General features: G+C 40.9%; 2 protein-coding genes across 8 annotated transcripts in view; one reads left to right on the forward strand and one right to left on the reverse strand.

The window, feature by feature from the left end:
- samd10a (sterile alpha motif domain containing 10a) overlaps nucleotides 1-15,006 on the forward strand; it is a 45,620-nt gene that overhangs the window by 16,951 nt on the left and 13,663 nt on the right. The gene's annotated exons all lie outside the window — the stretch shown is intronic.
- emilin3a (elastin microfibril interfacer 3a) lies at nucleotides 5,002-8,964 on the reverse strand. The gene is made up of 4 exons (XM_010748362.3): nucleotides 8,487-8,964; nucleotides 8,245-8,364; nucleotides 7,611-8,137; nucleotides 5,002-7,390 (listed from the first exon to the last, which is right to left on the reverse strand). The coding sequence occupies exons 1-4, from the start codon at nucleotides 8,636-8,638 to the stop codon at nucleotides 5,442-5,444; spliced, it is 2,748 nt and encodes a 915-aa protein (XP_010746664.3). The 5' UTR covers nucleotides 8,639-8,964; the 3' UTR covers nucleotides 5,002-5,441.

Here is a 15,006-nt window from a genome sequence, read left to right on the forward strand (position 1 = left end):
AACAGCAACCTCTGTGTTTGTGAAGTGAAGCCAATGCAGAAGTGCCAAAAATTGCAGTTCCTCAAACGTCCACTTGAGGCTGGCTACAGAAGTGAGTCAGTCTCCATAAGTCCCTATGTTCAAATGTCCAACTTCACAGCAGAAATAAACATGTTTACAGTCTGGTACAAAAAACAGTTTTGGTCTCTACAGCTAAATTCCTCGTTCTTGACAACTGTACTGAGTCTGAATTCTTATAGAACTCACCTGTTCAAATTATATTAAGGTTTAAAGCTATGCTTAATTAAGAGCGTGGCCGCTTTGATTGACTGGTAGGTGCTGTGACAGGTGGCTTATTTGAGCAACCAGGCATCACTCGCCCTGCCTCAGGTCCACCAATGATCCACGTCTTTACCCATTTTTAGATTAGGAGGGAGGCAGAAGAGGCAGGAATACCAACATGTTTGGTATTTTCCCGCCCTTGAATCTGCCTGAGAATATGAGATTTAATGTGGTTAAAGCAGGAACATTGTTAAAGCTGTCTGCATTCATCTAATGTAGATGATTCCTACAGTATCTGTCGTCCACAGTTTATAGAAACGTGCTCCTTCAGTTCATTAAATCTCTGCAGCCTTCTCAAGGCAGCAGAACACAGGTTCATTAATAAGCCTGAAACCTGAGAGGAGATAATAAACACGGCTGTCCACTCCATTTAACTTGATTAAATTACCTAGAAATGACACCCAGGCTGCTACAAAATAACCACGCACACCTCAGCACACGTGACAAACATTGGATTACAGGAGCTCACTTTGAAAAGTGGATTCTTCTGTTGTTTAGCTGCCTGGCTTTAACTTTACTGTTTTATCTCACTCTCACCACTCTCATAGCTTCATTTAAGCAGCAGCAGCCAGCTGTTTTCTGAGAAAAAAAGCTCCAAAAACCCACTTTAAACTACCTGCTCAGCACCAAACAGCAGACATACAGCCTGCATCTGTTTAATGTGTCCGGGGTGGTGCAGGGCTGGTGGTGGCAGGAATCCAAGGGTGCAGTAGTGAACAAACAGAGCTGGACGTGGCAGAGAAGGTTTTCCTGAAGCAAAGTCACCGACAAACAGAGAATGCTATCAGGGAGACCGAACGATCTGGTGGAGGCTGGGAGAAGGAGGCGGTCTTTTATACTGTAGTGGTTGATTGCTGTATGAGGAACAAGTGGTGAGGCAATCAGGCAGGTAAGAGGAATTTGGAGGCCGCGCCCAGCGACATGCTGAAACTGGGAAGGGGAACACAGCAGGAAAAAAACGAGCAGCAACCTCTGTGGCTCTGTAGCTGATTTCCACATTCGTGACAACTGTACTGAGGCTAAATTTTTATATAACTCACCTGTTCAAATTATATTAAGGCTTAAAGTTATGCAGAATTGACAGCCTGAAACCTGTGGGTGACGTCACGGATACACTGTCCATTCTTTACACTGTCAGTGGAAAAAACACTGGGAACATTACTGTGTTTTACCTATTAAAAATAGCCTTAATTGCTTAAAATATCAGATCACATTTCTCATTTATGGTCCTGAACATGATTTCATACTGTAAATATCTATAAATTACTTTTAGACTATAAGCTGTTTGAGGCACATATTCTGACAGGATAGTGATCTGAAATTGTCATCTAGTCTTCAGTACGGATAACTGTGGCAGTGGACTGAGAGCAGAGATCATCCCTCAACCTTCTCAGCGGCCGGATTACAAACCTTTAGGCTGTAGTATTAATCCGATGAGCCACTGCAATGTGACTAATTGGCGCTGCTGGAAATTTCGGCCTGGCTCTTGTCAGTGAATAATTTAAATATGAATGTAGAATAATGAACGTCTTTCAATGATGCTTTTTTTTTTTCTCCTGCTTTTTAAGTAGCAACTGTCACTCTGATTAGTGAATCCTACATTGTGCCCAAAGATGAGGAGAAAGAAGCACATCTAGGTCAGCTGATCTTCTGTTGTTAATTGAACCAACTTCAGTTATATGTTTTCTTGTTATATCACCAATAAATGGTAAATGGATTGTACTTATATAGCTTCTTCAGACCACTCATAGTGCTTTTACACTACACATCTCATTCACCCATTCATACACTGATGGCATTCAATTCCATGCAAGATGCCAACTGTTTATTATTTATGATAAATCTGAATATTCTAATGAAATGGACACTTAATACAACACATAACAGAAATCCACAGTACACAAATCTAAACTATTTTAACATTGCTGTAGGAAAGTGAGACTAGCATTCAATAAAAACGTCATGGATTAAAGCAACACCCGCCCAACTCCACCTCTTATTGGCTTACCATGGAATTTTACTCAACCTCAGCCAATCGTCATCATTTATGCGATTGTCTCGTGCCCCCACCCTCACCAAGGAAGGAGAAACAAGAAAAATCTTTGCCGCTCGGCTTAGAGATCCAGTTGGTCTGATGAAAAACAGCTGCCTTCAATCATAGTAACGCTTTTTGCAGTAACGATAATGGCATTATAATGATGGGAAGAGTAATCAATTAGATTACTCGTTACTGAAATAAGTAACGCTGTGTGTGTGATGGCTCTGGCCACCATGTTGGCAGTCCTCCCTCTGCTGCCTAATCTAAAAATAAAAAATAAAAAATGTAAAGGTGACAAGTTGTCATTTTGCTTTGGACAGAGGCTAAGCTAAGCAGCTGCTGTCTCTAGATTTAATGCAGAGGCATGAAAGTGGTATCGATCTTCTGGTTTAACTCTCTCTCAATAAACGTGTTTCCGAAAACATAATACATCTTATATTTTCTGTCATTAATGATAGTTTGCACCCCATTTTGATGCATTAACTTCTAAACATGGTCTAAAACCAAACACTAAATTAAACATCTAATTATCTTTTCATTATAAACCCCCCAAACTTGCAACAGTACAAGTAATACTCCAATCAATAGCTTAAAATATGTGAATGATAAATCTCACTGTGACTCATCACTCATACACAATCTACGTATACTGTCATATCAAGCTCCTTGTTTTAAGTTGTATATATTTATGTCTATATCTGTGTATGTACACTGAGAGCAAAGTGAAATCTGGGTCAAATTCTGTGTATATGTTCAAATAAATCTGATTCTGATAATATTGATTAAATACTAATTAAAAATACATAAAACTTTAATTCACAATGTGTTTAAAATATGAGAGGCTCTGCATGTTGGTACATACTACACTTGTGCTCTTGTACAGTACTTATGTGCAAAAAACCCTTCTACTAAAAAACTTTATGGCTTTTCACTCCACAGGCATGAATTCATATCCTGTCTGCCACCCTTGTTTAATAATCTACCCTCCAATTTGAGGACTGAGCCAATTTGTACTTTAGGCACTTAACTTTGGCCAGAATCCATCTTCTTAGGGTGTCACAGGCAAAACATATGGCTCAGATAAGGACTCAATATTTCATCTTCTTGACACAACAACTAGTTCAGAAAATTAGTGTATACTCTCTCTACATCTCTTATTTAAAACATTTCTGGTGCTGAATTTCAAAATATTTTGTAAGCATTGGAGTGCATATGTTCAGTAATAACTTCAAAAGCTCCTGTAGAGATTTACGCATTACTGTTTCTTAAAAAAACATCAAACGCTGGAGCTTATTACTAAGAAGCTCTGTGTCCTTGATTTAAGGCGACTGTTCACTGAGCTTTCTCCAGTTGTAATCAACACTGTCTGTCCTCTGACCATCACTATAATGAGGACAAAAACTCGTCTTTCACCTTACGCTTCTACAGAGGACACATTATATAGGATGATTCAGATTTTAGACGACTGCAGCCCTCTGCTTACTCAAATATCCTTTGTCCTCTGTCTTTGTGCCAGCTTTGGCTTTTTGTGCTGTGGGTACAAGCCTTGGCCGGTGACAGTCTGCGAGTTGTGCAGGGTGCATAACTCAAAATCGGATCCATGAGTGAGCAGTGAAGAGACTCTGAGTCAGAGGAGACAAATTCACCAGAGCCCTCGCGACTGCCCTTTCTGTCCAAGTGTCTTATTGGAAACAAACAAGATTAATGTGTTGTTGTTTGGGCCTCTGTGAGGTGTGAACTTTAAGGAGGCATGAGAAGAATTGAGAAAAATAAATAAGACAATCCAGACGATGACAGAGATGTAACAAGAAGACCAGAATTAATGTGGGACTCCGGTGATGTAGCAGAGAGATGATGCATTATTTTGTGTATGGGTGGCATTTATTGTAATCCTCTGACTTTTCGTATGTGCACGAACTTGCATCATAGGTTTATATTTGTGTTTCGAGATCGCTCCATCACTCCGCTCCTCCGACATAAATTTAGTGTCTATCTTTTCTGTCTGCCCTCCTTTCCTGCCCTGACATTTCCATAGTTATTATTCATTACATGTCTCTCAGGCTAAAATGTTTTCACACGGCAGTGGGCTCATCTCCCACACTGCTGTCATTTTAATGGTTGTTTGTCCGATAGTGGAGGGGGAGCAGGAACTAACAGAGGAGGGTTATTAGCAAGGTCACCTCTCGCTCTATTGTAATGTCCGACGGGAGCTATGCTTAGACAACTGGCCTGCTAGATTTGTAGCCTAGACAGACAGAATAGAGAATAAGATGTTGGCTGTTTTATTGAAATGCTCCTTGTCTGTCTGCATCACCTTGGCAATAATGCCAATTTGTAATTTTCTTCTGGCAAGCAAGAGCTTTCCCCGTCAACTTGATTTTTGAAAGGCAGTCAAGTCAATCCTCTCCAGTCAACAACATTAATGCTTCTCTGTTGCTCTCTTGTGGTTTCTCCACTTCTCTGCATCGAAACCTCTCACCTCTAAAATGAAACATGACTAGTGTCTAGTGAAATTTAGGGTTCACCTAACACCTCGCTGTTAACCAAGAAAGCATAAACGGTAAAGGAACTTGTTTATTGGATTGTCAGTACTGAAAAACCATGAAATTAAACTGCACGTAGCTCAAAATGGTAACATTTTATTTATTATTACAACCACAAGCTCAAGGAAACCATATAAAAACATATCTTGTATACTTCTAGTCTAGACATGAGAAAAATCAATACAAAAACTTGTAAACATTGTTAAATTGTTCATATAAGCTTTACATAAACAGTACAGTAACACAGGTACAGTTTTATCATCACATCCTCAATCACAGAGGGTCTAAATAATGGTCCGTTATAACAAACAGTTCATCTTAACACCTTCATGATTCAATTTCAAGATTCTGTGTTGTTAGTGCAGTCACAATTAGCTGCCGTTTTCATTTTATACTGTAAAGCCGACCTTATTTCAGTGCAGGTTCAAAACCTTTGTATTTTTACAATTCAAACAATAACATGGGGTTTTTAGTGGACCCCCACTACACCTGCAGAATATTCATTCATTTTTAAAATCTATTGTCCATCATGAATTGATCTAATTCAAAGTAAAGTTGTCCCCTCGTGTCAGGTTTGCCTCCAGCTTTAAACTCTGTTGTGTTGGCTCTGCCTTGGAGGTGCAGTTTCTGAGTTCGCCTCTCAGCTCAGACAGCTGCTGAGCATGGTTAGAGAGAGTCCCATTGACTTGCAAGAGAAGCCCACTTGATTGTCCCTCCAACTCCTCCCTGATTCTCTCCAGATCTTCTGCCAAGTAATTCAGGCCCTTACACTGGTCCTCCACACTGGCAACATGACCTCTAACCTCAGTTACCTCTTTCTTGACCCCCATAGCTGTGCTCCGGCAGCCCTGGACCTCCTGGGCTAGCCGTCTCTTCATTTCCTGCAGCTCACCCTTAAGTCGGGTCAGTCTGCGCTCGCCTGACCCAAGCATGGAAGCCTGATGTCCGACTAGCTGAACCACACCTTTTATCTGCTGGGCCAGACGAGCCTCTCTCTCATGCCAGGAGCTGTTGGTTTGACCCACCTGGTGGACGACTGTCCCCAGGGAATCCTGGAGACCTCTCAGGGTGTGGTTGACTGAGCGGACATTGAACTTGAGTATTCTGAGCTCCCCTTCGATGGGATAATTTCCCTCTGTTTGTTCCTGCTGGTCTTTGAGACCCCTCAGGATGTTCTGCAGTGTGACATTGAGGCTATTCAAACGGTCATCTTGCATGTCCATTACCTCCTTCACATACTGCTCCTTTGCCTCGTTAGTGCTTGGTGCAGCAGAGTCTTGCTGGATGGGAGATGGTGGTTTTTGGGGCGAGGAACAGGAGGAGGAGCAGAGGATCTCAAGGTTGCTCAGCTGTTTCTGCACTCTGTCCACATCCACCTCCAGTCTCTCTCGGATGGACTCCAGCTCTGTCTCTAGAGTGGGAACAGCATGACCCTCCAGCAATGCGGGGGCGGTGGCATTACCCAGCTCCTCCAAAGCAGTCAGTAATCGGCCTTCCAGGGCCCTCAACTTACCCTCCATTTTGGCCTCCAGTGCCTGTCCTATCTCAGTTTTGTCTGAAATAGCACGACTCTTTCCAGACTCAACATTTTTAATCTGCCCAGTCAGGTTAAGCTTGGCCTCTACATACCCCAGACGCCCCTCCAGTATTCCCTCAATGTGGTCCTTGTGTCCACCCAGCTCCACTCTCAGGTGCCCCTGGGACTGGTTGAGGCCTGCGACTGATGTCTCCAGCAGTTGCACCCTTTCCACTAGTCCACTCATTCTACCACAGCAGCTTTCTGTAGTCTTTAACTCGTGCATCTGTGCCTGGAGGTTTCGCAGCTCTGTTCTCAAGTCCGTGGTTTTTTCCTTGAGACTGTCTTCCATCTGCTCCTGCCGCTCACCTTGTTCCCTCTGGCACTGACGATGAACATCCCCGGCTTTCTCCTCGCATCGACCCTCCGCAGTCTCCACACGTTTCTCAAATCCACCAAGGATTTCGGTCCTGGCTTCACTCAGCTTGGCATCCATCATCTTCTCAATCGCTTTCACCTCAAGATTATCAGTGGAGTCTGGTACCACTTCCGGTCTATTCGACATCTTCTTCAGTGCTCCATCGTGTCCCATCACTGTTGATTTAAGTTCCTGCAGCTCTGCTGTCTTGGCTTGCAGCTCTGTCCTGAGCTCCTCTACCCTTCCATTCAGTTCTGTAAGACCTGGAAACACATGTCTGCCATCTAGATCCCCTGTGTCAGGATCTCCCCCAGGAATCTCTACAAACCCTACGGTGGACGGATTAGAGGCTAAAGCTGGTGCAGGAACAGGGCCAGGGCCAGCGGAGAGCAAAGCTGACAGCATCCTATTGGCATCTTCTCTCAGTGAGGCTCGTAGACTATCCTCCAGTCCATTCACAGTTCCCCTCAGGGTCTCCAGACCCTGATTTAGACGTTGTACATCCTCCTCCATTCTAAATATTCGTTCCTCTGTCTCACTGTCTAGTGGCCGGCCTGAAGAGAGAAAGAAAAGCTGTTAACATTTTGGAAAAACATGGTACACTTTTATGCTTTGATTCACAGTCTTTCACAGCCCCGTGTGACCTCTATTACTTTGTGGGGAGAAAGTGTATGCTCAGTTTTATCCAGTTTGAACACACTACATAGTCAAACCTAGTTAAAAACCCAGAAAATTACTGTGTAGTTAGGAAAAGGGATACATCTATGGCCTCACCCTCAGGCTGTTCACCACCAGAGGGAGGCGGTGTAGGGATTTCCTCTGGGATATGTTCCTCAGGTCCTTGGCCATGCTCAGGTTCATGCTCATGTTCTTGGTCATGCTCTGTGTGATGTGGTTCCTGGTGCTCTGGCATTGGCTCTGGCTCAGAAGGATATGTCTCGAAGGAAGTCTCTGGGTAGGAGGAGGATCTTGGAGGCCCAAAGTGGTGCATTGGGTAAGAATTAAAACCACCGGTGGAAAGTCCTTTGGATTGACTCCATGGGTTGGCCTTCACAGCAATGTTAACAGGAGGGCCCTTGAACATGGGACCTTTGTACTGTGGGCCCTTAAACTGTGGCCCCTTAAACTGTGGGCCTTTCATTGGTGGACCTTTGAAAGGCGGCATCATTTTCATGGGGTGTTGGTAAACTGGATGTCCCTCCATACAGCCATAACCAGAAAACCCAGGACAACAACGCCACTCCAGCTCTGTGACAGTTTTATGTGCCACCTTGTAGAGTGGTTTGTACATCAGACGATACCTGAGAGGAACAACCAACCATTAGTCACATACACTTGACTGTGGCATTCAAGGGCTACATAAGTATGTATGTAAGTATGTATGACATAAGAGCTGTTGTTAACTCACAGGAGAGTTGGACATTTCTGACCCCAGGAACACTTGTTGTACTCAGCTTTTACATATGGGGCTGCTCCATCCTGGACGGTGTAGGACATTGTCTTTTCAACTACATAGGCACAGTGGTTCCTTTCAGAGAGGAGATAAAATATGACAGAATAGAGGTGAGACACATTATTATACAAAATGTTGTCACTCAAAGTGAAAGACTTGATTCTTCAGAGCACAAGACAAAGAAAGACAGAACTTACTTGTGTCTGCTGGTGGGTTTCCCTTGCTCATGGTGTGGACTGAGCCCAGCTTTATACTGGTTAAACTGGAACGGTCTGTAGAACTTGGTTTCGACCGATGACATAAATAGAGTCATGAATACAAAAGGACTCACAGCCATTGCAAAATGCATCCTTGAGTATCCACAGGTAAAAAGTCAAACACTTAGTGAAAGGAGCCTTAAAACTGAGGTAAAGATGATCTCACAGATGAAAAAAGTATTCCTCCATAAATACACTAAATATTCCTCTCCATTCACGTGCTATGGAAGATATCAAATAGTCAGGCCTCTGACAAAACAAGCTATCTCAAAAAAAGGCTTAAAAAAGTCTTCAGACTCTGCAGTACAAGCTCTTTCGGCTGTGCTGTAAAGCAGAATGCCACCTTGTAAGTGTTGACCCTAACACTGGCTGTGGGTGTGGAGGACTGTGTTGGAGTGACAACAGTCCACTGTGAGTTTGGTGGACTACAGACGCCACTAATAGGGCTCCACTGGCACCATCTGCATATCTCCTCCCACTCAACCTCCTCAAAGTAACACCAAAGTGACACTGGAGGAGAGAAGAGAGCCCTCACCTCCACAGTCGGTGTTATTCCTGTGGTTTTTCTGGCGTTTCTTTTTATAGAAAATCCAGTATTTTATTATACATGTAGTTTTGAAGGCTGTCTCAACCAATCAGGACAGAGGCTGAACTCCCATTAGATATTTTCCCATGGTGACATCACGGCAAAGTAGAGGGGAAATAGTACATCACATGCAGAGTGTACAACACCAAGCTTGTCCAAAAATAGACAGGAAAATAGTGGAAATTAATCATAATGTGCAAAGTATGAAGAAGACATACTTTATTATGTAATCCTACCAAGTGTATAGATCTTTGAAAAGTCACAGTAGGAAAAGCACAAGTGTTTAAACTGTATGACTTGGTGTCTGGGGTGCCAGTTAGGTCAGCGCCTAACAATATTTTTGTTAATTAGTCAATGGCACACAGGATTCAAGCATAGAGTACAATAAAACAAAACTCTTAAGCAGACATATAGTACAGGCCAACCACAAACAAATTAAACCCAGTTCAGGGTGTAGTGTTAGAAGAAGTATTCAGATCTTCTACTCAAGTAAAAGCCCTGCATTTAAAATAAAAAAACACAATTTATAGCATTAAATTGTCCTTAAATATACTTCAATTCTACTTGTTGATTTATTGCTTTTAGCTCATTGCTATTGTGGTTTGTTTTATTGTGTTCTGCTTTATTGAAAAGCACATTGTAACTTAGTTTTAAAGGGTGCTATATAAATAAAGTTTATAATAATAGAAGTACTCAATCAGAATGACCAATTTTAGAGTTATTGGATTATAATTATTGATTGTATTCGTGATCACTAATGTTGCAGCTGGTGAAGGTGGGCATACTTTTACTACTTTATATACAGCTGGGTAGCTTACTGTATAATAATACATAATTAGTTATCAGTGGTCTGAATGTACAAAGTAACTAGTAACTTAAGCTATCAAATAAATGTAGTGGAGTGAAAAGTACAATATTTGCCTCCAAAATGTAGTAGAGTAGAAGTAAAAAGTTTATTTATGATATAGAAACAGATAAAACATTTGAGAAGCTGGAAGTAATAACAGCTAATTAATTGTCAAAACGCTCCAGCATGGTGTCATATAGCATGTTTTAAACTAACAGACATAATATAAAGTCCACATACACAATTTCTCTTTTAAAAACATGATCTGTGATGATATTGTTGTGGTGATCGGCGGTCTCTGAAGCGACTCTGTGAAACATCTTGAGCTCTTTTACTTCACACATGCACACCGACACAGTTTAAACTCCGACCTAACAGCAAACCTCCAGGAACGGGAACAAATAAAAATAAATACCCTGTGTTGAAGGCTGTGACAGTACACACCCATGACTGAGTGCCCCACAAGCCCACACATTCATTCACAACACAAGTCTTTGTACATTGGAATAAGTTCACCGCCCTGAGAAAGAAGCTGTGCCACTGTACCACAGAACATTTCCACTTAAAGGGTGGTTAGACAGAGCCACGTTTTAGCTGCATGTAATTATCAAGTTACTGTAAGTGAAATACAGCATTTACAATATCAGCTTCTGCAGGGAAACCTGAACAATTTTGTAAATAAAATAAAAACCTTTAAATAAAAAGAGCATTTTCTTTTGACCTCTAACCAAACTTTTCTTTCTGGTACGTTGAAGTGTGTCTATCTTAAGGTTAAAAAAAAGATCTACCTTGTTATAAACATGTGGTTCACAAGGCTGTCTGTGACTGAGCAGACCATCCAAAGGAATGTGGATGAGGATGGAGCAAACAAAATACCACAGTTTCCATTTATCACCTAAGCAACAGTCTGAAAGTCTGTGTTTTATGTGTCTGACATTTTTGGGGGGGGGGACCTATATTATATTTACTCAACAGTTGTAAAAAAAAAACAAAAAAAACATGTACATTGTTGAATTGTTGCAAAACACAGCATCTAGCATCTCATGTCACATTTTATTTATTTCTATAGCGCCTTTCATGCAAACGTATAGCCCAAAGTGCTTCAGAGAGGCAGTGCATAGAGACCAAGAACCAATTCAGCAAGACCTAAAAACTGTAAAAATAAAAAATGTTAAAAGTAAATAAGAAGTATCAGGGAGGATGATCAGCCTGAGACAGGGATGGTCTGACCGTAGCAATTTTTCTGAGATGATATAATGATATTTTTGTGACATAACTACTGTGAGAGAATCCAAAGTAACTCCAATGTTTTTAACCTTATCCTGCACAGACAAGTGGTCTCTCTGAGCCTTTGGCCCAAATATTCCATCGTGTCCTGATTGAGCTGAAGACAGTAGTTTGTCATCCAATGTTTTTCAGTTCCACCAAAAACCTTTTGTTCGGTCAAGAATATCAAAGATTAGACAAGAGTTTGTACTCTCCCATTAATCCTTTCACGACCCCTGAGATCTATCCTGTGACCTAGCTTTGACCCATAGATTGTGGAACCATCTGGTTATACTATCTGACTGTATATACATTTGTTAAAAAGTAGCTCCACCTTGTATAGCTACAACAGTAAAGTATAGTTGGAGCATAAGTATTGACAGTAGCTCTGTGGGGACTTGGATTAGGAACCAGAGGGTAACTGGTTCAAGTCCAGCATGGACCAAAGTATGGAGCATGGACTCATAGCTGGAGTTCACCTCCTGGGAACTGCTGAGGTGCATCACCCCACATGTGCATGTCTGTATGTAGAACATGAGGTGAGGGCTCAGTAAAGTTAATGTTCTTTTACTAATGTCACATAATATATCAACTTTTCTGCAGAACGAGGACTTCTTATACTTCAAGTACATGTATCTGGTAAATGTACTTTTTCTTAAGTAGGACTTGAATGAAGCTCTTCTACTTGTAATTGAGTCCTTCTTGTAACATGACCTCATTTTGAACAAGAGTAACATTATTTTGCAGGCGTCTTTTGATTGACCCGTGTTAGACGCAGGCCCATTTCCTGTATCCTGTTTGTACCAGGTCCCACCTCTTCTACCTGGAAACACCCTGTTCAGTGCAGATACACAACTCTGTGAGTGTGTGTTACACATTCTCTGTTGAGCTCTTGATTTGTAAACAAGCTCTCATTGTATCACGTGAAACATGTTGCAGAGCACTCAAGCATCCAGGCTTGGACTTTCCGGTGCCGCCAAACAAGTGCAGCTTTATTCTGCAGGCCGGTGCCAGCTCCACCCAGAGTTTTCCTTTGAATGGCATCACACAGTCACAGCTGTTTTAGCTTCCACTCACCTGCCCGTCATAATGCATACGTCAGACTGTTCATGGACTTCTCGACATTGCCGCATTATGAACAGGGTGAGGCCTGTGTGAAAAAACAGTCCGTGGAAGTCTGTGCAACACATGGTCAGCTGGATTTGTGTTCATCTCGTCTCTGTTTCTTTGTGTCTATTTAGTTTTAACACTAGCTGTCCAAATTCTGAGCTGGCCTGTAAATCTGTTCATGTGTGTCTTTTAGTCTGTGAGTTACTCGACTATGCGGCTTTGGCAGTGCTTGAACCAAAAGTACTGGCTCATATTTGCAAAACATTTGTTTTTACTTGCATGGAATAATAAATCAGTTGAAGCAGGATTCAAAGAGTGTGAAACATTTATAAGTCAGCGTGACCATCAACCTGATAAAAACTTATTCTGACCACCCAGATCTCTTTTCTGTCAGTTTATTATACAGGTTTATGAATACTACATGTCCGTTCCCACACAGCTTTCTTATAAATATTTTATTCATAGCTTTTTATTCATAGACATCAACACGTTACCTGCCTCATCTAACCCCTCCACTCACATATAAAGGTGGAAAAAAGAAAAAACACAGCATCACTCTGTCCTGTCAGCTTACACTTTCTTTAATCTTAACTGATCCCTCAATGGTTTTACAAGTTTACAGATGAAATACAACCACAGATACACAAAAGGCTCATGGAGATGCAAATGCGGAGAGATGGTGGAGTGATGTAGCTGGAGAACTGGCATCTATCCACACTCCATTCTGTGGTCCATGCTGGACTTGAACCGGCCACCCCCCAAAGCCAAGTCCCTACGGACTGAGCTCCTGCCGACCCCAAATATTTTACCCGTTTAAGAATACATCATGTTAATTTACACACCGTTTTGTTGAACCTTCCTTATCTACTCCCTCCATAATAAACACAAACAAACAATGAACAAATGTTATGAAAAATAAAAACCATTGAGGTGTCATGAGGGTCAACAAAGGGTCACCATATCTGCTTAAATCTGCTCATCTTCCCCGACTATTCATCAGATCTTCTCCAAATGCTGAGATCTCAAAATATGGGCAGAGGTCTTTGATGACTTTGTCTTCACTGATCATTCCACACTGGATCAATGAAGCTGCTACTGATCAGCATTTGCTGCATTGTTTGTTCCTGATTGGCCAATTATCTGGTGCTGTATGTTCATCTCCTCATATAAGATCATTTTAGTTTGAGTTTATTTTTGAGTTAATATTTGTTTTGTTAGAAGTCATTGTGAGGCGTCACCATCTTGAAGAATTTAGTCATTAAAGAAGACAAATGTTGCCTGAACAAACCTAATTTGGCGGCCAGAGGTCACGGCACACTTCACACGTTAGCCAAGAAGTTCAGTGTGTTTGCCAGACTCACAGCAGTGTGTACACATCTGGAGACAGCCCAAACACACACACACACACACACACACACACACACACGCACGCACATGCACGCACGTTCACACAGACACACATCTCTACTAGATAGTTCTCTCTCTCTCTTTTATATTTTCTTTATCTATCTGTATTTAATTCACCTTTTCTAAATAATTTGGACATGAATCTATACTGGATTATTGTTATTGCTTTGACATGATGCACTCAATGTGCACATCTTTTAAAATGAATTCATCTTTTTCTCTCTAAATTAAACATCATAAAAAACTTGATTTGCAGCGCATACACTCTTTAGAAAGCATTTTAAAGTATTAAACTGAATAAAATATCACCTCATTCAGCACCATCTAAAAGGGAAAGGGTTTAAATGTTTTGTACTTTTACCTCAGATAAGATGCACCTCCTCTGTTTCCCAGTCTGTTTCTCCCTGTGTTCCTGTTTCTGCTTTTAGTTTTTCCTTTTTTTTTTTTTTTTATTGGACTTTATCTTGGATTTTTTGATTAAGCTGGTGTTTGCCTCTGCCTGATCTGAGCGTTATCAAAGTTACCTTTTGTTTACTCAGCCAACACGTCCACTTCAACAAACACACAGCAAACATCCCTGAATAAAAACACACAAGGTATCATTTTTTATTTTTTAGACAGTTTATATTAAAAAAAAAAAATCAAAGATGGGAATGCTTAAAGTCATTCCAGTCATTTTGGGAAAGGCCATAACCGGGATTGTGGGTCAGAATGTTCCCCTGTCCAATGATTGTAGCTAGAAGAATGATCGCTCTTTTCTGGATAAAAATACAAATGCCCCCTGTAAAGTTATAGTTGAAGGAGATTGCAACATACCTTACATTGGAAAGACTTCCATATATTGTTGGAGAGGAAAAGAAAACAGTTTGTTAAATTGTGGAAACCTTTTGTGAAACTTTTGGAAGATGAGAACGTTGCATTGACTTCAAGATCATCACAACTGCTACAACTGCTTTTATTTATTTGTTTATTTTTATTTACTTATTGCTTTATATTGCCTTATTTAATATTTTGTTGGATGGTGCACTTATACATTATTTGTTGTTGTTGTGGCCGTTGTTATTTGTATGTTTTCTATGTGTGAAAATCTAAAAAAAGAAAATCAAAGGTACATCATATAGTGTTATTTTTATCATCATATCATATAATGTTATTTTTAGTAGTAGTACATCATTTGGAATACAAAATGTAATGTTACTTTTAAGGTCTACAGTATGGTTTGTGTTTAACAGTGATTAAATATT

Source organism: Larimichthys crocea, chromosome XV (assembly GCF_000972845.2).
Source record: "Larimichthys crocea isolate SSNF chromosome XV, L_crocea_2.0, whole genome shotgun sequence".
NCBI lineage: Eukaryota > Metazoa > Chordata > Actinopteri > Sciaenidae > Larimichthys > Larimichthys crocea.